Here is a 23288-nt window from a genome sequence, read left to right as displayed (position 1 = left end):
CTCTTTCCCAACCTCTCATCTGCTCAGCTGAAATGCTGCTTTCCCTCCTTGATTAAAAGATGGAAGAGAAGGAGCCCTCCAGCCTGGTGCTGGGCAGTAAAAGGAGGGTTACCCGGGGGCAGTTCATGTTTGAGAACCTGGGGAAACTCTGTTCTCAGGGCCGCCTTCCCTCATCCGTTTTATCCTCCTTGGGGTTGGGGAGAGACAGATGTTTTCAGTACACAGTCCCTCTGAAAGGACTGAGGATCCCAAGTAAAACTCAAGATTTACAACCCATGTGACAAAAATGCCCCCTGGACTCCCAATAGACAGGACCATCTTCTTTTTTTGCGGTACACGGGCCTCTCACTGTTGTGGCCTCTCCTGTCGCAGAGCACAGGCTCTGGATGTGCAGGCTCAGCGGCCATGGCTCACGGGCCCAGCGGCTCCGCGGCATGTGGGATCCTCCCGGACCGGGGCACGAACCTGTGTCCCCTGCATCGGCAGGTGGACTCTCAACCACTGCACCACCAGGGAAGCCCAGACAGGACCATCTTTGACAGGCATTCCTGTGCTCAGGCCGAGGATGTTTGCATCTCTACTTTCCTTCCTCTCCTGTGTTTAATAAACATGATGGAACCTCTTGACTCAAGCCTGAGAGAGTGGGTTGGTTCTGGCCAGACTCAGGCATCAATTACAGCCAGACGGCCTTTCCAAGATCACACAGTCCTTGGCCCTTTGTAGCCATGGGGGAGGTAACAGCATAGAATAAACCAATATTATGGTTATAGGGGTGGCTGCCTAGCACACAAAAAACTTCTACTTGGTGGCGGGGTTGGGGAGAGTGGTTGACACATAACCATGACCAGGTTAGTACTATATAACCCTTCCCCCTTGGGCACCAGAGCCGACTCTCTCCCCCCAGGAGCGAATCAGGTTCTCTCTCCCCACGAATCTGAAATGTGGGATTAAGAGGCCAGAGATGAGAGCCAGGGGGCTGCACCAGAGAACGTGCACAAACTTTACCAAGTCCTGATTACTAGGTAGGTTCTTTAGTTCTCTGAGATGTCCCAGGCTCCTCCTAATAAATTCCCTGTTTGCTTAAGCTGGCCAGAGCTGGCGTTTCTGCCCTCATCAGAAACACACCCCTAACTAATACAATTACTGGGAGCATTTAATTGTTTTTTTTTTTTTTTTAGACGTTGGGGGTAGGAGTTTATTAATTAATTTATTTATTTTTACTGTGTTGGGTCTTCGTTTCTGTGTGAGAGCTTTCTCCAGTTGTGGCAAGCGGGGGCCACTCTTCATCGTGGTTCGCGGGCCGCTCGCTATCACGGCCTCTCTCATTGTGGAGCACGGGCTCCAGACGCGCAGGCTCAGTAGTTGTGGCTCACGGGCCTAGTTGCTCCGCGGCATGTGGGATCCTCCCAGACCAGGGCTTGAACCCGTGTCCCCTGCATTAGCAGGCAGATTCTCAACCACTGCACCACCAGGGAAGCCCAGGAACATTTAATTTTTAAGAATACAATGAAATACTGAATGGGAAGGCTTTGGATTCTTGACAAGTTTCCTAGATTAACCTTCATTAATTTACTTATTTTTAACTTTTTATTTTATATTGGGGAAAAGCCGATCAACAAGGTTGTGATAGTTTCAGGTGCACAGCAAAGCAACTCAGCCGTACATACACAGGTATCCATTCTCCCCCAAACTCCCCTCCCATCCAGGCTACCACATAACATTGTGCAGAGTTCCCTGTGCTCTACAGTAGGTCCTTGTTAGAGATTAACCTTCATTTAGATCTGACATCTGCTCTGTAGCTCAGAACACATACGATTTCCATAGGAAACGATCATTCATATTCGTGACTTTACAGATGGAGAAACCAAGCTAGAGGGATGACTAGAATGTATTTGAGTCCTACCTCCCACTTGGGCATTTCCATTTGGGTCAAGAGTGGTCAATAACACTGGTCAGAAGCAGAAATCACTCTGTCATTGACAACATGGTGAGTATTTTACCCCCCCAAGATCTTAATATTAGACATATTTTAAGGTATGCTATCAGCGAAGCAGATGGAAAGGAAGGCACCCCTCGGAGCCTAGGGTCTCCTCCCAGTCTTGGCCCAACAGACACGTGGTCCTCCCTGCTGCCAACCCTCCAGCCATTCTTATCTTCCGGGCAAGGACACTCGAGACTCAAAGCGCTCTGTATTCACCTTTACGCTGGAGTATTCTCTTTTCTCTAAAGTGAATTTCTGAACATTAAAACTATTTGGAACATCTGGAAGTTTTTTAAAAGAGGAGAGTACAATGACTGTCTATGTATCCATCACTGTGCTCCAACAGTTACCAACATCCTGCCATCCTTGTTTGAAGAGAATATCTTTAACATCATGTTTCCCTCTGTTTTTATGAAAACACATTTTCTTCATTGCCACTGGAACACTCCCAGGGGTGTCTATGCCGGAATATCATGTTTGGGGTTTTCAAACTCTTCTTTTAACCCCAGCATCAACACTTCTCATGATGGCAGATCATTCCTTATGCTCACTTAGAGGGCCACACCTGGACCTCTGAAAAGCCGAGTTACTTGCAGGCCCCCCTTATTTGGGTTCTGTTTCTCCTTTCAGAGGGTTCCCTAGGACCGTGTCCTCAGCTATCCTTTTAGTTTGTGGGTCTGGCTGACACACCAGCCAAGGCGGTGTCAGGTTTGGGCAGCTGACTTTTAGGCAGGATCTACTTTCACCAGCTGCGACTTAACCCGAGACTCATAAGCCACCCTAGAACAGGCTGCAGCGACCTGATGAAATGCACTGGGCACCAACCTGGTATTTAATCCCCATGTCCACAGCTCCTTGTTACACTCGGTGACGCTGTGAAATACTGGCCCCAAAGGCAGCAGGCACCCTCTCGCGCTCCCAGCACAGACCTGCGTGCTGAGTGGTGGTCTGAGCCCAGAGCCACACCAGGCTGGGTCTCAGCTATCCCTCTGAAAAGGGTTCAACATTCTTACCACTGCTTTGCACCGGCTGGAGAGAATGGTACAGGTAAGCCTAAGGCTCTGGAGCCTGACTGGCTCCACCACAGTGTGGCTTTAGATACATTCTTAACCTCTCTTTGCCTCAGTTTCCTCACCACCTCCTAGGACTGCTGTGAAGATCACAGGAGATGCCTCATGTCAAGCTCACGTGCACAACTTGGCACTTATTGAGCAGTTCACAGCTATAAGCCACTTGTTGGATTTTCATATACAAAGATGGCACTTAGGACCAGGGTCAGCTTGCCTGGGACAGTCCAGTGGTCACCTGTCATCCAGAATAATTAGTAATAGAGCCTTCTTTTCTCTCTCCAAAGTGTCCCAGTTTAGATGATAAATTACCCGGCCTACTTATGATCCATCTACAGAAAGAATGGCTTTAAGTCAGAGGTTTCCAACTATTAGCCCACAGAGCATCACGTAAGACCTACAGTGCTGCGGGCATTTAGCCGACACAGATATAACTAAACAAGGCCACTTGCTATGTGTCCAGCACTGGCTAAAGCACTTTACACGTATCAACTCATTTAATCTTCATCCCAATCTTAGAAGGCAGGTCCTATCATTATCCCTGTTGTATAGATAAGGAAACTGACGCAGAGGGGTTAGGTAACTTGACTAACCTCACACAGCTAGGAGGCGGAGCCGGGATTCAAACTCAGGAGGACTGGCTCCGGAGTCTATTATCCTCTTAGCCACCGTGCCCCTCACATCCCGTAAAAACCCAGATTCCACATGCAATCCCCGACTTCCAGCTTCTCCTGAAAACTCAGGAGATCTGGACACGCTAGGATTACCTTTTCTCACGGCAATACACGGCTTCCTCCTCAAGCTGTAGCACACTGCCCCGAATCCTTACTCATGTAAGTTTAGTTACCTGCAAGCCTTTGAGACTGCAACCCTCAGTTTTAGTTGTTAAATGGTTCTAACTCTGTTGTAATCAAAGACAATGTTTCTCAACTTTTTGTTTTTTTAGTATCAAATCTTTTGTTCAATTGAAATCATATGCTCACTCCCAAGATAAAACTGGGGGGCCGCCCTGCTGTCTGAGTTCAGAAGAGGCAGGAAAGAAAGGACTCCAAGTCTTGTCTGTGGGTCCACTGCTCCCCACCCCCCCACCCAGAACCCCCTCTGAGGCTCAAAGGGCTCAAGGCGTCCACTAGAAGGACAGGTGAGTGGGCCCAGGGACATGGCCAGGGCAAGAGTTTGTGGCAGTAGATTTCACGCCCTCAGGGGCATAAGGATTCACATGGAGCTTGTTACAGATTCCTGGGCCTTGACTATAGAGGTTTTTATTTAGCAGGTCTGAGGCATGGACCCAGGAATGTGCTTGAAAAGAATATCCCAGGTGATCCTGATGCACGTGGTCTACAGACCACACTCTGAAAAACACTAGATTGGCCACCGAACACAAAGCAAGCATCCCAGGGCAGAGCCCCTATTGGCACAGGATTCTTCTCGAATGGCTTTATAGGAGTACAAAGCTCTAGCAAGACTATGGTTCCTGAGAAATACTATAGTGGGCCTTATTAAAAATGGGGGTTAGGAGAATAAAAAAATTTCTCTACGCGCACACACATGTACACACGCACGCACGTACGCACTCATACACAGTGAATAAAAGTTCTAGAAGGCATCTACTCCCAAAGCAAATCAGATCCGTCAGCAAGGAGATCTGCTAAGGCTGATTCTGTGCTGACTTTATGCAGATTTTATTTCCAACTAGTCGTGACAGCCCTAGTATTCTCCTTTTAAGGTACCTGGCCTTTTCACAAATTCTGAGGTTATTTACGGATATGTTTTCTGGGCCTTGTGTTCTATCAGCACGTTGTGAAGCTGGTGTCTAAACTGAATCACCGCCTCTGTATAATCCGTGGTCAGAGTGGGGAGGAGAAATAGTCATTGTTCCTTTGTTTAAGGGACTGAACTGAACCATTTATACACTCAAAAAAAAAAAAAGTCCTGAAGTACAAATTTTTGGTATATAAATATAAAACTGAGTTACTGTATTTCAAAACATTGGTTGGAGAAACTAGTAAGGGATTCTAGAAAAAGAGGAAGTGCACACCGTCCCACCGGAACAGGCCTCGGGAAGAGGTGCCTCAGTGAAAAATACTCAAGCTCAAAAATGACGGATGTTTTATTACGTAATGTCTTCTCTTTAATAGATCCACTCAAATCCCTTTTGGAAGCAAAGAGGGAGTAAATAAATAAAAAAATTTTAACTTGTTTTAGTCCTAATATTGATGCCATGTGTTCATCATGATACAAAGCTCTTTTGAGGATAGACAGTATACTCCCACTTTTCTGATGGGAAAACTGAGGCACAAGTTTAGCAAGAATGAACAAAGTCCAAGGGACTTTTAATATCCAGCTCTTAGAACAGCATCAGTTTTTAGATTGATCTGACTACCTCTGTGACTTCTTCAACCAAGAAGAGCACTGGGGAAACGGTTCCCAAGAGCAGACAAGATGTGAACTCTAAGACATGCGCCATTCCCTCAACTTCTGTGCTGGATGGAAAGTGACCCACAGCTCACCTGGCTTCGGAATGGGTGGCCTGGGCAAGGGCACGTCAGACCGTGACAGGTGTCCCAGCGGAAGCAAGGTCTAGGGCTGCCTCCTCTCCTCGACCTTCCTGCCTTCTCTCACCCTTAGGTGAGGGATTATCCTGTCTCGAATGGCAATTCTGCAAGAGGGAGTCAGGTACGAGCAGACTGTGCGGTGGGGAAGGAGGAGGGCTTGCTTCCAAGCCTTAGTGGCCAGTGCGCGGTATCTGATCCCAGGCAGGGCCGGGCCCCTGGGAAACTCACAGGCTTGGCCTGCCCTATACGACCGCCTGCAGCGAGTGAGTGGCCATCCATCATCCAGGCAATGCAATCTCCACGGGTGGCCGGGCGGGCTGTGCGGAATAGCAGAGGTGGAGGGAACAGGAAAGGGAGGGGGCTGGCCAGAGGGACCCAGCTGACCTGGCTCACCTGGGTGCAGGTGGGTACTGATGATGATTAACAAGTAAGTTCTGGGAGCAGCAACAGAGACAGGGGCCGAGAAACCTGGGTCATCTCTTCCTGTGACCTGAAAGTTACCTTGATGTATTGGGGAAAACCTCTAATGAATTGTTGAACCTGGCCTATTGGTTTGGGGATGACAGCAGGTGACAGGCATAGCCCTGACATTGAGCAACATGGTGTTTACGGCCTTAAGGTTTCCTGCCAAGAGGTCCAGTGTCGGGCTAATGTCCCAGCCCTCTTCCCTACTTAAGTCTCCCAGCCCATGATTCCTAGTCCAGATTTCTTTCTCTCCCCTCCCACACCACCAGGCTCTTCTGCCCTGTGTCTATACACTTCTCCTTTCTTTACCCAAGTCACACTCTGAGCCCCCAACATTGTTATGGGAGGGCATTCTGGTTACTTTGATGGTGAGCAAACACAGTCTGGAAGAGAAGAAGGGGCCGATATTATAGAAGTTCAACCTACCCAGACCCAAGGGGCTGTGGAAGAAGAAGGTGTTTGTTTATAATGTGTTTGAGGCCCCTGGGGAATAGAAGAGGAAGGCATTTAAAAACATTTTTCTATCATGAAATATTTCAGGCCAACAGAAACATGCAGAGAATAATTTTTTTAAAACATGTGTCCACCATTCATCTTGGTCAAATCTTAATTTTCGTCATCTCTGCTTCTGCTGTTTCTAAGAAATGGACCACAACAGACAGTTGAAGCCTCCAGTGTACCTCTCTCCAATGTTACCCCTCTCCTTCTAAGTGTACTTACCCTATGCTTGGCTGTGTTTACATTTTTGCCTCATTTGTATACACCCCTAAACAACAGAGAGTACTGTTTTGGGCAGGTTTTAAAACTTTATATAAACTGTATTGTTCTATATATATATCCTTCTTATCTTTTTTGTTCAATGTTGGTTGTTGAGATTTATTGACCTTATACATGTAGCTTTACTTGACTCATTTTTAACTGCAATGTAGCATTCCATCGTACAGATACACTCAACATGGTTATCCATCCCCCGCTGATAGACATTTAGAGTATTTCCAATTTTTCATGCATCATTGCTGCAAAGGACATTCTTGTATAGGTCTATTTATGACCAATATATTTGGATTCTTTCTTTTTTTTTTAACTGAAGTATAGTTGGTTTAAAATGTTGTGTTTGGATTTATTGCTACCATTGCATTTTGTGCTTTGTATTTTCTACTTTTTTTCTATACTCCTTTCTCTCTTCCTCACCTGGATTTAATAGACTTTATTCCATTTCCAGTAGCTGCTCTCCTGATTTGAAACTTATATGCTCAATTTCTGTTTGTTATTTCTATTGTTCTAGACTTAAAGACTGCTATTTGTTCCCCACGTTCTGTTCTCCACTTCTCTTTCATACGACCTCTGACTTTTAACAGAGCATATCGTTATCCAGAATAAAGACTACACTTTGCAATCTTTCCTGCAGCCTGGTATAACCACATGAGTAAGTGGCCAATGGGATGTGAGTAGAAGGAATGAAGGCAACCTTTGGCCCGTGCTATCAAAGGGAAGGAGTTGGAATGTGGACATGAGGGTGAACCACCTTCAAACATGTAGCAGACCTCCCCCCAGAGCTAGATCGCTTATATCTGGAATGTTACAGGAAAAGGAATGGACTTTTTAAACATATATACTGCTTGGTCTTATCCTGCTTCCTAAATCTGAGGCTTTAAGTCTTTCACCGAGTTTGGAAACTTTAAAGCCATTATCTCTTTGAATCATGCCTCTCTTTCACTTTCTTCTCCACTTCTGGAATCTCCATAAGGATCCTGTCATTCTGGCAACCACATCTCAGCCTGTGTCTTCATCTCTCTATGCTGCCCTCAGGTCTGTCTTTCTGTTCGTGAAGTCTGTCTCACGTGGTGCCTAATCTGACATTAATCTATCCACTGAACATTTAATTTCATTGCAAACATTTTTCATTTCTGGCAGTTCTATTTGGTTCTTTTTCTCATCTTTTTGGATGGTGTCTTGTTCTTGTCTTATATTTTCAATTACTTTATTATGTCTTCAATAGTTTTTTTTGGTGGGGTGGGGCATACCACGCAGCTTGCAGGATCTTAGTTCCCCGACAGGAATTGAACCCAGGCCCTCGGCAGTGAAAGCACAGAGTCCTAATTCGCCAGGGAATTCCTTTCAATAGTTCTGAACACATTGATTTAGTGTGTTACCAACAGTTCTATTATTAGAAGTTCTTGTGGTGACCGAGTCCAGTTGTTTGTTGCATGCGTGGACTCTCACTCACTGTGGGTTATTCTCCCAAGGATTTAGTCATCGTGGATCATATATTCATCTTCACTAAGGACTTTTTTTTTCCCTGTGGGGATCCTGTGTAATCAGGGCTGAGGTCTTGTTCCTCCAGGAGAGGTTCTGTGTCTGCTTCTACAAGGTCTCTGGGGGTATCACTGGCCCAGAACTTCAGGTTCCTAAACCACACAGATAGTATAAATTCTCATGTTAAACCACTAACATCATCAGGCTCTCGGGGAACAATTTTTATTTTCTTTATTTTTCTTTTTTCTGCCCAGAGCCTTGGCTAAGTATGAGAAGCTGTTCTGTTGTCTCCCTGTGCTGGTGGATGATTTTCTTCTCCTTGTCCACCTTTTTATTTCGTGTAAACTCCTTTGATAGTCCTGACTTTACCTGGAAGTTTCCGTTTCAGCTCCAGCCTCCAACTGGCCAGACCTCATCTCTGTCTCCACAGATGTTAAAACTCAACCTTGAAAGTTTCATTACTAAAGGGAGGTCACACTCACCCGTCCCAACTCAGCTGCCCAACTCAGTGTTGAGTTCCACTCTGGTTTTTCCTCTTCATTTTGCCCCCTGAGGATTCCTCTTATTATTATTATTTTTTGTGGTACGCGGGCCTCTCACTGTTGTGGCCTCTCCCGTTGCGGAGAACAGGCTCCGGACGCGCAGGCTCAGCGGCCATGGCTCATGGGCCCAGCCGCTCCGCGGCATGTGGGATCCTCCCAGAGTGGGGCACGAACCTGTGTCCCCTGCATTGGCAGGCGGACTCCCAACCACTGCGCCACCAGGGAAGCCCTCCTCTTATTTTTTTAGTACACAGCTCTGCACTTAGAAGGATATTTTAAATATTTAATCTAGTATGAGTAGGTGTCTCATGGTGGTCATTTTTAGGTTATTACTAGAAACAGAAGTCTCCTGGCTCTGAGATGTGCTGTAGACCAGCTGGCTGAATCAATCCCTTCTTATCCCTTCCTTCCCTCACACACCTCCAGTTCCATACACGAGACAAAGTTCTCAAATTTGATAGTGTACAAAACCAACTTCTGGGTGCTTCTGAAACATACAGGTAATTAGCAGCACGAGACTTGGATCAGGAGGACTGGGGTGGGGCCCAGGAATGTACATGGTTAACCAGTACTCTAGCTTTCTGGCATGGGGGACCCAGGACCACACCACTGTCTAAGGTTTCTTTCCCTTTCCCCGAGGTGGCTGAATTCTACTAGCAGTACCTGAACCACACCCAAAGGAACCCTGCCGGTCTCCATTCTGCAAAGCCTGAACTAGGAGATAGCAATGCCAACACACCCAAGGCTCATGAATTCTAGTCCAAGCTAGTCTAGGGCCACTTCCCTCAGCAGTGGAAGGGCAGAGGTGATGTCCATGACTGGTCTTCCTGGACTCCAGGTTGTGGGGTTGTCAAAAAAACAGGTCATTTATGCAGGCTTTATTCATCAAGACTTTGACATTACTTAGAGGTGGACTGAATTTTACTTTTGTACTAGGAAAGAAGGGTTTACTAGCAGATGGCTACTGTAAACAAAACTATAGACAGAATGGTTGATTCAATTAAGATATATATATTTTAGTGTAGGTTGCCACGTTCTAGATGGGTTATGCTCCAAAATGCCTCTGAAAATAGCCGTTTAGAATGTATCTTCCCATGGAAACATTATGAATAATGGTCAGTTTCCCAGTCCAGCCCACCCAAACCTGTAAAGATAGGGCTTCCCGGTGGCGCAGTGGTTGAGAGTCCGCCTGCCGATGCAGGGGATACGGGTTCGTGCCCCAGTCCGGGAAGATCCCACATGCCGCGGAGTGGCTGAGCCCGTGAGCCATGGCCACTGAGCCTGCGCGTCCGGAGCCTGTGCTCCGCAACGGGAGAGGCCACAACAGTGAGAGGCCCGCGTACCGCAAAAAAACAAACAAACAAACAAAAAAACAAAAAAACCTGTAAAGATAATAACTGTTTCCATTTAAAACCGACTCTATGCCAGAACCGTTATATATGTCATCTGATACAATTCTCAAAATAATTCCGAAAGGTAGACATTTGTGTCCCTGGCTGAGAAGTGAAGGGACTTGCCCACTGTCACGTAGCTAGGAAGTGGCAGAGCCAGGCAGGTCTGGCTCCAAAGTCTGTATCATTGTCACCAGAAACCAGCCTGCCTTCCACAGCTCATAATCTTAATAGAGGGTGAGCAGCAGGGTGGGGATATCCATTCTTCTCTCCTAAAATATCTTCCTTCCCCACATTGAGGAAGAAACATTAGGGGAATAATAGAACCTCCACTGTAGATACACGTGACTCAAGAGATGATGCACGACCATGAAGATCTGTATCATTTCTTTGGTGTCTCATATGGAGAAGCAGAGTAGGAAAGGATGCAAGATGACAGATTAGTCAACTGCTTAGAATTTGTCTTTGAAAAAACAAACTACCTTGGGTTTCATTTTATAAGAATCGAAAGCACCTTATTAAAAGTTCACCTTCCTGCAACAGAGAATAAATAAGCCCTGGAGATCTAATGCACAGTATAGTGAATACAGACAACAATATTGTACTATAATCATCAAACTTGCTAAGAGACTGGAACTTAATTATTCCAACCACTAAAAAGAAAGGGTAATTATGAAATATGATAGATGTGCTAATTACTGCTACAATGGCAATCATATTAAAATATATAAATGGGTCGAATTAACATGTATGCCTTGAATTACACAATGTTCTATGTCAAATATATTTCAATCTATCAATCAATCAATCAAACCGCTCAGAAAAAAAAAGAAAAAGAAAGTTGGCTTTCCCCAACTCTCCCTCTCTGACAGTGACCTCTGCAGGGACATTAGAGGCCGCCTGCTCTCCAGGACTCACCTTGTCGGCCAACAGCTCCCTTATCTTGCTGGCCTGCAGGCGGAACCGGAAAAGCTGGCTTTCCAGGGCCAGGCAGCGCTTCTGCCAGTCCACACTGGTCCGGGTCTCCACCTTGAGCTCTGCCATGATGGAAGCAACTTCTGGAGATTCCAGGGAGCCCTGAGGGCCAGCACACAGAGAGGGGAAAAGATACGTAAGTGTGTGAGCAAGAGTTCTCTGCGGAAAGGAGGAGGAGACCAAAGGAAGACAGAGGAAACAGGGCGGGGGGGGGGATGGGGAAGGTAAGTGAGCCTGGCTCTCCCTCTGTCCCATGGCCAGCTCTCTGAGCTCAGCACGTCCCGTTCCATTAGAAGGTAGCTGCGCAACCTCAGGAAATCACAAAACCCAAGAAACCGCAAGGAGGACCTAGTCTCATCGTTACAAAAGTGAAAAGTAGGGCTTATTTATGGGCTTCCCTAGTGGCGCAGCGGTTGAGAATCCGCCTGCCGATACAGAGTACACGGGTTCGTGCCCGGGTCCGGGAAGATCCCCCACAGGCCGCGGAGTGGCTGGGCCCATGAGCCACGGTCAACGAGCATGCGCGTCCGGAACCTGTGCTCTGCAACGGGAGAGGCCACAACAGTGAGAGGCCCGCGTACCGCAAAACAAACGAACAAAAAAAAGTAGGGCTCATTTGTTTTTCATTCAACTATCCATTTAACAAAACTTTATTCATTCAACAAACATCTATGTGCCAGACACTGTTCTAGGCACTGGAGATGCAAAGGGAAATGAGAGAGGTCCCCTTGTCTTTTTGAAGAACTCTTAGTAAAGTCTAATTGCAAAATTACAATGTAGTCGCAATTGCAAATCAATATGCAGAGAAATGGAAGCAGAGAAATGGAGTGGACTATGCTGGGGGGAGGGTGTTTAGGGAAGGCTTAAAGTGGGTAACAGATTCATCCATGATCACGTGGCTAACTGGAGGCGGAACCCTGGTTCCCAGCTGAGTACTGATTCTTTACAACTATATAGATTTTAGATGGGAAAAAATGGAACGAAAATGTAATGCTTCAAATTTCCTTGACAACTTTCTATTTAGTTGGGATTTCATATATTGTCATCAAATCATCCTGTTTTGGAACGGATTTTCATTCTTTCCTTTATGTTATAAAATGCAAACCAGAAAATTGGTAGATATTTTGCTGTAGCCTCTGGAGAAAACCACAAGTCTTTAGAAAACACTTTAGACAAATTCAGAACAAGCCAAGGAGACACCTATAATATTTCCAGGCAGGGGAATTTACCCAGATGTCTCCTGAACATATTTTAGAGAAAGAAAACCTGGGTCAGGGATGAGAAAATGAAGAAGGATGTATGAGTGTGTATGAGAAGGGAGACACAGGCGCAGAGGGGGCACAAAGCAGAGAAGGGCTGGAAGACACATCCACCACCAGGACTTTTTAAATCCCCCTTCCAGGGTGCTATTAATAATTATGTTTGGCAACAAGCATAAATTTGGTCTGTCCCAAACCATGACATATGGTCTCCCTACTATCAGGTGATTTTAAAGAATAATTGTTAATTTTCTAGATTGATAATATATTATATTATATTATATTATTTATTTATAATTTTTTAAAAATTTATTTATTAAAAAAAATTTTTTTGGCCACGCCATAGGGCACACAGAATCTTAGTTCCCCGACCAGGGATCGAACCCATGCCCCCTGCATTGGGAGCATGGAGTCTTAACCACTGGACCGCCAGGGAAATCCCTATTATTTATTTATGTATTTATTTATTTTTTAAATTATTTATTTGTTTATTTTCGGCTGTGTTGGGTCTTCGTTTCTGTGTGAGGGCTTTCTCTAGTTGCAGCAAGCGGGGTCCACTCTTCATCGTGGTGTGCGGGCCTCTCCCTATCATGGCCTCTCTTGTTGCGGGCTCCAGATGCGCAGGCTCAGTAGCTGTGGCTCACGGGCTTAGTTGCTCCGCAGCATGTGGGATCTTCCCAGACCAGGGCTCGAACCCGTGTCCCCTGCATTGGCAGGCAGATTCTCAAGCACTGTGCCACCAGGGAAGCCCTATTATTTTTAATTTTTTCAATTTTTATTTTTTTGGCTGCTCCGTGCAGCATGTGGGATCTTAGCTTCCCGACCAGGGATCAAACCCGTGCCCCGTGCAGTGGAAGCAGAGAGTCTTGATAGTATTTTTAAATGTCATCTGTTAGAGATACATATGTCTTACAGGTGAAATGTTATAATGCGTCGGGTTTGCTTTAAAACACTTCACCATAGGAGATGAGGAGTTGGAGTGGAGGAAGATACATGCTATAAGATTTGTCAAAATGTTGATAATTTCTGAAGCTGGGTGATGTGTATACTGGTCTCTCTACTTGAGTATATGCCTAGAATTTCCCATAATAAAAATTTGTCGGGCCTCCCTGGTGGCGCAGTGGTTGAGAGTCCGCCTGCCGATGCAGGGGATACGGGTTCGTGCCCCGGTCTGGGAGGATCCCATATGCCGCGGAGCGGCTGGGCCCGTGAGCCATGGCCGCTGGGCCTGCGCGTCCGGAGCCTGTGCTCCGCAACGGGGGAGGCCACAACAGTGAGAGGCCCGCATACCGCAAAAAAAAAAAAAAAAAAAAAAAAAAATTTGTCATTAGAGAACAGACTTGTGGTTGCCGGGGGGAGGGAGGGACGGAGGGATTGACTGGGAGTTTGGGGTTAGTAGAGGCAAACTATTACATTTAGAATGGATATACAACAAGGTCCTACTGTATAGCACATGGAACTATATCCAATATCCTGGGATAAACCATAATGGAAAAGAATGTAAAAAAAAGAATGTATATGTATGTATAACTGAGTCACTTTGCTGTACAGAAGAAATCAGCACAACATTGTAAATCAACTATACTTGAATTTAAAAAAAGAAAGGTTAAAAAAATTGTCATTTAAAAAAAAATCTCCTTTCCCTTCTTCAGGAGCCACATGGCTTCAGAAAACCCAGCCACCTCCTGTATGATAGGTTAACTACCAATATTGCTTCCCACCCCACATCTGACTGTTACATATCATTCTCCCATTATACGCAACAAACAGCTATTATTTATTGAGTCCTTACTATATGCCAGGCACATGTGGCCTCTTTAATTTTCATGAGAACCCACGAGACAAGGAGTGGGCACTAGTCCACACTCTCAGGTGAAGACACAGAGGAACAGAGAGTTCTGTAGCTGGTAAGTAGTAGGGCTGGGATTCTCATTCCAAAATGCCTGTTTTTAGCTACTGTGCTCCTTACCCATCCCAAAACTGCAAACAATGTCGATTTCACAATGAGTCGGGTGGACTGTTAAGAATGAAATATTTTATAGGGCCTCTCAGGATCCTTGGCAGTAAGGCCAACCTATACTCCAGATTTCCCAGGGTGCCCTGGTCTCAAATATTCTGACGCTTTAACCTCCATAAGCACAGACATTTATCATGTGTCCTGACTTTTTGTTTAAAAAACAGGGTCAGTAGACCCGTAGAGAATGGCCCAACAATTAAACCACTGATGGGTCAGGTGATGGAGTCTTTCGGTCCTGGGATGCTCAGAACACTGGACACATGACCTCAGTCAGCCTTGCTCTCCCAGAACTGTCATCCCAAACAATCCGACATTGTGACCTCCCAGCAATCCCCACCTCAAAAGACTGGGACCAACTGGAACGGGCAGGAAGACAAAAGATGAAAACAAAACATGACCTTCTCTGAGCTAAGATCACAGCTGAAAAGACACAACAGAACCTTGTGGGGCCTCCACAGAAGGCCCGAGGCTTCATGTTTGGTTTTCTTTGTCCTTTAAGGGGATTTTACTTTCCCTGTATAATTAAAAAAAAAAAAAAAAAAAAGTGGCAGATCCGAAGGTAGGACCTTGGACTCTTGCAACCTAGCCCTGTGCTAAGAATTAGCAGTAAAAGCACCCAAGTAAAACCAAAGGGCAGGGGAAACTCAATCCTTTTGTGCTGTTAAAAAAAAGTTTGGTGAATGTTAATTCCCTCTTATTGATTGTCAAAACTGCAGCTCAGATTCCACAGGGAGAGTGGAAACCCAAATTCTCAAAATCTCCAGGGACTCTGGAAATAAGATATGTCCTTGGTCTCTGCCTCGCTGTGACACCTGAGATCATACCTAGTCTGTAGGCAGCACTTTCCCCAATCCAGCATCCTCATGACATCAAGGATTTGAACCCATCAAGTGCTCTGCTAAATCCTCTCCCTGCCTTGGGGATGCTGGCAAGGGAGATGGCACTCTTGTTAGGCTTGTCTCGGCATGGGAAGAGAGCTAAAAGGTTTCTAAATGGATCTGGAGCGAGGTGCCTGCTGCCAAGCCAAGGCCCAGAGGCTCTTCCGACAGAAGCAGGTGGCCAGAGCTGCAGCTATATAACACAGGATGTTAAGGGAAGGTACCAGTAAGATGAATCTCAACTGCTAAGTCACCTTGTACTTGTACCTCCCATAAAGATGCGCAAGGATAAGCAGAAAGAACTTGCAGAATGGTCCTTGACTCTTCAAAGCATTGCTTTATCAGGTGTTATTTCTCTCGTTACCCTCTGGATATCTCTGAGATGGAGGACAAGTGATATAATTCACAGTAAACAGATGAGAAAACTCATCACATCTGTGGCTTGCTTACAGACACACAGCCAAGTAGTATCAGAGCTGGGCCAAGAATCCTGATCTCCCAACATCTAAAACTGTCCTCTTCCCATGAAGATGCTTCCGTAGTGGTGGTAGAGTCTTATGCTACCAGGCTAGCCTAATGCGCATATAGCACTAATGTGTTGTGTTAGATGAGGAAATGATATATGGGATGTGAACTGGGGACAAACCCCAGCCCAATGGTTTGTTTCACGTTCTAGCTTCAAACATACATACATAGGGAGAACAGTACAATAAATCCCCCTGTGCCCTCCAGCCAGCTAATGATCACCAACTCATAGCCACTCTTGTGAAAGCCAGTTCTCTTGATCCCCACTAGTGCCCAGCATGCTAAACTGCTTGGCAGGCAAGAGTCAAACGGTTGCCATGGCCTTGGCACCTACTTTGGAACTCCCTAAGCCCTCCAGCACCCTGGACTGACACGCCACAGAAGTCAGCAGAGATATGCCTCAAGAGGCAGGGGCTGCGTGTAGGACTGTGGTGAAGAGAGGGCACAGGACGTTGTTATGTAACTTCAGGCTCTAGCCTGTCTCAGAGAAAATGCAAACTTGAACTGGGATAGCTCTGGCAAGTTTAGGGATTTGACCAGAAATCGACAAAATGCTAAAATTAAATTTAATTTAACCGACTTTTGTTAAGTGATTCCTATGTGTGAGGTTGGGCACATAAAGATGAGCAAAGATCCTGTGGCTTGTGAGGCTCAGGTCTACAGTCTGAATATCCTGGGACTTTCCTGCAAAGAGGGCCAATCAGCACAAGTGCCTAAAAGAAAGAGGTCAGAGGTCGCTGCAGGAGGCATCGGAAGGTAACAGGGACTCTGTTCTGGGTACAGTTTCCACTAGGCTCTCCTCTGTCACCTCACTGTGGCTCACTCTCTGACCGCGAGCACCTTTTGTCATTCCCACTTCGAAAGTGATCCGCAGGGCTTCCCTGGTGGCGCAGTGGTTGAGAGTCCACCTGCTGATGCAGGGGACACGGGTTCGTGCCCTGGTCCGGGAAGATCCCACATGCCGCGGAGTGGCTGGGCCTGTGAGCCATGGCCACTGAGCCTGCACGTCCGGAGCCTGTGCTCCGCAATGGGAGAGGCCACAACAGTGAGAGGCCCGCGTACCGCAAAAAAAAAAAAAAAAAAGAGAAAGTGCTCCACAGATGAGGCTAACCATGTGCCCAATGGTGGGCAAGTAAGAGCTCTGCGCCCCCTTTCTGGGGTTGGAGCCGGGAGGAGGGTGAGTGGACACAGGGGCACAACTCCCTCCATCTCTCACTGTCATGTGATCAAGCCAACAACACGCATTTAACCTCTTTTGGGTACTGAGTAAGCATCACATTTCACAATGTTGGGAGAGACAGGAAAAGGTGAACACGTTCAAGCCTTCTGGGATCTAAATACCAAAAGGGGCTAAGAGAACCACGAAGACAAAACCAATAAAGAGAAACGGCAGAGTGTAGTACGTAAGATCCTGAGTTCTGGCACCAAAGAGACCTGGGTTTGAATACTGAAGCACGAATTAATCCTGTGACCTTCGTGACCTTCAACCATTTGCCTAACTTCTCTGAGCCTGTTTGAAATTGAGGGCAATAATATTTGAGAAGGAGAGCTGTAATATTAGGTGGAACCATATGAAACTGTCAACATTTAACCATTTTTTGACCTTCGAAAATGGCAATTTCATAGACCACACTATGTCGGATTTTGTTGAGAATTAAAGGAGGTATTACAAAAGTCTGGCACGCAGGAAGCACTCAGTAAATGACAGTTACTATCGACAAACAAAAGGCAAACCCACAGTGCCCTGGGCATAGTAGGAGATGCAGCCCACAGATGTGCTCACCACCAGATCAGGGAGGAGGTCAGGGGATTTTTAAAAATTATTTTATCTCTTTATTTTTGAATATTAAGCAAAAGAGTATATGGTGCAAAGTAAGCCTTCTTCCCACCCCTGTACTCCAGCCATAGTTCTCCCCAGAGGCAATTACTGTTATGGGGATTTGTGTCTTTCAGTGCAAATACAAGCTGTTCAGTGCATATACGAGTGTTCTCATATACGATGCACACACATACACACACACAAACGGTGGCACACTATACACACTGTACTTAACTCAGAGAGTTTCCTACATCTACCTAGATATCTATCTATCCCATTCTCCCTTCATGCTTTTTTTAAAAAAATTATTTATTTTATTTTTGGCTGCGTTGGGTCTTCATTGCTGCGCGTGGACTTTCTCTAGTTGCAGTGCGTGGGCTTCTCATTGCTGTGGCTTCTCTTGTTGAGGAGCACGGGATCTAGGTGCACGGGCTTCAGCAGTTGTGGCACGCGGGCTCAGTAGTTGTGGCTCACGGGCTCTAGAATGCAGGCTCAGTAGTTGTGGCGCACAGGCTTAGTTGCTCCGCGGCATGTGGGATCTTCCCCGACCAGGGCTCGAACCCATGTCCCCTGCACTGGCAGGTGGATTCTTAACCACTGTGCCACCAGGGAAGCCTCCCTTCATGCTTTTTAACAGCTTTATTGTATCCTACTGTACGGCTATTACATGATCTCATTTGAGTCCCTAACTGACAGGCATTTGGGTTGTTTTAAACCTTTTACTAAAATAAACAATGCTGCAATGAATGTTCAACGAATAGACATCATTTCATACACATCAGAGTTTATCTGAAGGATAAAGTTCCAGAAATGGAATTGTAGGACGAAGTAATGTACATTTTTAAATGGCCAAATAGTCCAAATTGCCCTCCCCTGAGGTTATTCTAATTCATACTCCAGCCAGCAACAAGTGCCAGTTTCCCCACAGAGGTGATCAGTTTTGAATTCGTTTTTGACAGAAGGGAGAGACGGTTCAGGTGGGCTGGCCAGAGAATGCAAGGATGGTGGCTCAGCAGCCAGTCTGCCATGAACCGGGAGTGAGGGAATCCTGACACCTCAGCGTCAGCATGTAGAAAACACTCTTCAACCGACAGGGAGCACAGAGATCCACACAGTTACACAGCCTCCCAGAGAGAAGGAGGGAACAATAAGGAGCACTCCTCCAGGAGCACAGTGGGAAGAACAACACCCCTTCCCTGTAGCTGGTGAAGCGGAGTCACATTTTCTCAGCTCACTAGTTAGTTTCAATGACTTTGGGACCACCGGGTGTACCCCACCATAACCCAGCTCTGGGCAGACCCCCTAAGAGGCCTATGGGAGATGGAGGGGGGTGGACAGTGAAGCAAACCCCACATTTGGACTTTAGGAGGCGTCCGTTTGAGTCTTGCCTCTTCCACTTTTCTGCTATATGACCTTGGGCAAATCACAATTTTTCTGAGTCCTAGTTGCCTCCTTTATCAAATGGGGATAACAAGCAGAAAGACTAGAAGTTATGTTCTATAAAGTGTTAAGTAATGTTACCATACACAGTGTCTGCGGCATAGAAGACAGTCCAAAAAGTTTAATGAAGGAACTAATGTCTTTTCCATTGAAATTGCTATTAAAATGATCTTTCAAGCAGAAGTTTTAGCTGGAACTAAGGCTCTGTCCGGAAGAGTTTTATGAGGTGTACTCATAGTAAAAGCTTATGGAGGAGACGTCCCCTGGCAGGGCCAGATCCAACAGAGAGCGGATCTACTCCCAGATGAGGGTCTTCATGACCTCTGCTACCTCGATTAAGGTCCCCCTGCGCCCCGGTAATCGATTCCTCTCTAAAGCTCCTAGGACGCAGAGCTCTTGGTGTCATTCGGCACCCAGCGGGTTTTCTTTTCTGTTTGGCTGGCCTGCCTCTAGGAGTCTAGCCTAGGACCCCTAAGAGAACCACGCAGAAATCACAGAAGAGACAACCCGAGATGAGACTTTAAGGAAAGCGGAGGAGTGAGAGCTAGGGAGAGCTCAGGCAACGCGGTGGAAAGCCTTCAAGTTCGCTCCGAGGGCCCTTCCCGGAGCAACTGGATCGAGCCGGTCCCAAACTCCGGATCCTCTCCAGGAAGGCTACTCCTCGCCTCGCAGTGCGGGCTCCCAGCGCTCCTGGCTGCTGGGAGCTCGTTTCCAGGTAGGGAGGCACCTGCTCCGGAATCGCCCTCCAGCCAGAGGGAGCCGATCCTCTCCGCCCAACCAAACACCCTCCCGGGCCCGCGAACCAACCCTCCACCCCACCCCCGCACCAACCCCTCCTCTGCCCGCGGGGCCGCTCACCTCCAGCCAGCTCGCGGGCGTCCCTGCCGCGCACCGGGAACCCGGTCCTCCCCCGCGCGTCCGCCTCTGACCTTGCGTCGATCTCGTCCGAGTCCGCAGCGGCCGCCGGGTCTCCGCTCCCCGGCAGCAGGGGTCGCGGTGGGCGGGGCGGGCCGGGCTGAGCCGGGAGGGGTGCCCGCCGGCTGGCCGCACAAAGCCGAGCCGACCTCGCAGCGCCCCATTCAACGCTCCGCCGCGCCCCCTCTTCGTCCGCTCCCCGCCCGCTCCTTAAAGGCAGAGCGCCGGGCTCGGCTCCCGGGGCGGCTCGCGGAGAGGCACAGGAAATGACCTCAGCAGGCTCTAGCCTCCCACCTCTCCGCACCGCTGGGCTCGTCCCTGGGGCGGCGGGGACGGCGGCGGGGTCCCGTGGGCCGCGGGGAGGAGGGGGGTGTCTCCCGGACTGCGGCCCCGAGCTCTCTGTGGAGGCCAAATCGGCTGCCGCCCGGGGCGGCCGGAGAGCCCCGGCATCTGCTCAGCTCCCAACCAAACTGGGACCCTCGTGGGACGCGGCACAAGACCAGACCCTCCCCCCAAAAGGAGGTTCCAGCATTTGTCGGGCGATTTGCAGGAACCGTCACGCCCGGATATTTGGAGCAGAAGTCTGTCCCACTGGCAGACCAAAGTTCTGATTTGTAATTTGAAACAAAACAAAACTCGCCACAGCCTAAAGGGTAATTTGCTTGCGTCTGTACGACTGTATGTATGCATGCACTCGTTTATTTTAAAGGAGCCGGCCTAGGAGCCAGAAAGGCCAACAGGCCACCGCCTGCGGGCAGCTCGCAGTGCACCCTTGCAGTCCCTCAGCTCACCAGTATAATCCTACACCCAGAGCAGAGTGTAGCACTCAATTTTTGGTTAGGTGGTTATGGGGTAAAGAAGATGAATATGGAGAATATTGCAGGGAAGAATCCGCATTTCAAAACAGAGCTTTCTTCCCCAATCCTGCGGGCTCTCATTATAAGCCTGAACAGGGGCAGACATCACCAGGGTCCGTTTCTGCAAAGGGGCTTTAGAAGTCTCACTCCTGGCAGTGGTACAGGAGTCCCTGGCTGCACCCCAGGTTTGAATCTGAGTCTCTGGAGATGAGGCTGGGCATTTGCCCAGCTAATAAACTCTCCGGGTAATTCTCATGCACAATTTTGAGTGCCCAGACTCTATGGAAAGCTGACCCCAGTAGTTCAGGAGGCCAAGGGTGAAAATTCAACTGGGCCAGTGGGACTTCAGGGGCTGAGCTTGCAAATGGATTCATAGCTCCTGAGGATTGGAATAGAACAGCCCCAGACTGTGGGACACTAGCCTCTGCTGTCCCCTTCAACACTGGAAGTGGTTGCCTAAGGAAGCCCAAAAGCAAGTCCTGTGGAGTTTGTAAGGGAGACTCGTTTGTTCATTCATGCATGCATGCATGCATGCACTCACTCATTTTGAACAGGTAATCATGCACATAGTATAAATTTCAAATAATACGGAAGGGCTAACAATGATAGTAAGCCTTCCTCCTGCCCTGTCTCTTGTCCCCTAGATCACTCCCCCTCAAAAGCAGCTCCTGTTGTAAATTTTTGTGTGTATTCCTTCAAGATATAAAACATACATAAGTATTTATGTATTCATAAATGCATGTGTATTCATATATATATATATATATATATTTTTAATATCCCTTTCAACACTGAGGAAGGCTTTTTTCTCTTGTCTTTACCATTCATGGACTCTAAGTGTGACACGTCAGCACACTTAGAGATGCCTTACTTTTTTCCCCCAGTTTTATTGAGATACAATTGATATATAGCACTGTATAAGTTTAAGGTGTGCAGCATTACTTGACTTACGTACATCATGAAATAAGTTTAGTGAACATACTTCATCTCAAATAGTTTAGTGAACATCCCTCATCTCATACAGATACAAAATTAAAGAAATAGAAATAAAATTTTTTTCCTTGTGATGAGAACTCTTAGGGGTTGCTCTCTTAACAACTTTCATGAATAACACACAGCAGCGTTCACTGTATTTATCATGTTGTCCATTACACCCCTAGTACTTACTTATCTTATAACTGGGAGTTTGTACCTTTCGACCACCTTCATCCAATCCCCCCCCGCCCCACCCTGCCTCTGATAACCACAAATCTGACCTCTTTTTCTAGGAGTTTGTTTGTGAATTACTTTGTGTTTGAGGTATAATTGACCTACGACACTGTGTTAGTTCCTGTTATACAACATAGTGATTTGATATTTCTATATATTTCAAAATGATCGCTATAATAAGTCTAGTTATGTGTAGCATTCCTAATGATGGATATTTAGGATGTTCCAGTCCTTGGCTATTGTATACCTTGCTGCAATGAGTATCTCTTTACATACTTCTTGGTCCACATATATGACTGTCTTTATGGTTTAACACTTAGAAGTGGAATTGTTGGGTGTAAACACAATGTGAATTTTAAATTTCAGTAGATGCTGCCCAACTGCCCTCAAAGGAGACTGCACCAACCTACACTTCTGTCAGTGTGTTTGAGTGCCCCTTTGTTCCCTCCCAGCGGCGACGATCAAGTGATTTATCACAAAGCACTAAGCTTTTAGAGAGGGAGGATGAAATGAGTTAAACACACTGACGATGCCGGCACACAGAAAGTCTCAATAAAGTGTTAGCCGACACTCCTCTGCATGACCCTCCCCTTGCTTTGGGCTCTGTTTCAATCCCTGCTCTGTAAACTTGGGCGAGTTCGTCAGCATCTCTGGGACTCGGTTTCCATATCTTTAATGTGAGAATCACAATGTCTCCCTCTGGAGCTGGTTTGAGGATTAAATCAGATACTAGAGTTACATAAATATTGGGACCTGATCATTGTTCAATAAGTGATAGCTATTCTTCTTCCCTCAAATCTCCCCCCAACTTTTTGAAAATTTCAAACCTATAGAAGTGGCAAAAAACTGTGCATTAAACACCCATATACTCTTCACCTAGATTTACCAATTGTTAACACATTGCTACATTTACTTTCTCTCCCTCTTTTTTTCTCTCCATGTATATATATGTGTGTGTGTGAATATATATATATATATATATTTTTTCCATTTGCGACTTAGTTGTACACATCATGACCTTTTGCCCATGGATACTTCAGCATGTTCCTCCTAAGAACAAGCATGTTTTCCTAATATCATCACACTTACAAAATTTATCATCAACACATACTATCACTGACTGTACAGGCGATAGTT

General features: G+C 46.6%; 1 protein-coding gene across 2 annotated transcripts in view; it reads right to left on the bottom strand.

Annotated features, from left to right (window-relative positions):
• Nucleotides 1–20318, bottom strand: part of PLEKHH1 (pleckstrin homology, MyTH4 and FERM domain containing H1) — a 54138-nt gene extending 33820 nt beyond the window's left edge. The window contains exons 1-2 of one of the 2 annotated variants that reach the window (XM_082618940.1): nucleotides 20100–20318; nucleotides 11176–11334 (exon numbers count right to left, since the gene is read on the bottom strand). In XM_082618940.1, the coding sequence (XP_082475066.1) occupies nucleotides 11176–11334; nucleotides 20100–20249 (309 nt within the window). In that variant the 5' untranslated portion in view covers nucleotides 20250–20318. Of the gene's footprint in view, nucleotides 1–11175; nucleotides 11335–20028 lie in introns of both variants that reach the window. The other variant, XM_082618941.1, reaches the window with a different exon arrangement.
• Nucleotides 20319–23288: the final 2970 nt, after the last annotated feature.

This window comes from Mesoplodon mirus (genome assembly GCF_964341445.2).
Source record: "Mesoplodon mirus genome assembly, chromosome: 4".
Taxonomy (NCBI): domain Eukaryota; kingdom Metazoa; phylum Chordata; class Mammalia; order Artiodactyla; family Ziphiidae; genus Mesoplodon; species Mesoplodon mirus.
Note: the sequence above shows the minus strand (reverse complement) of the source record. Positions and strands in the feature narration are given on the sequence as shown.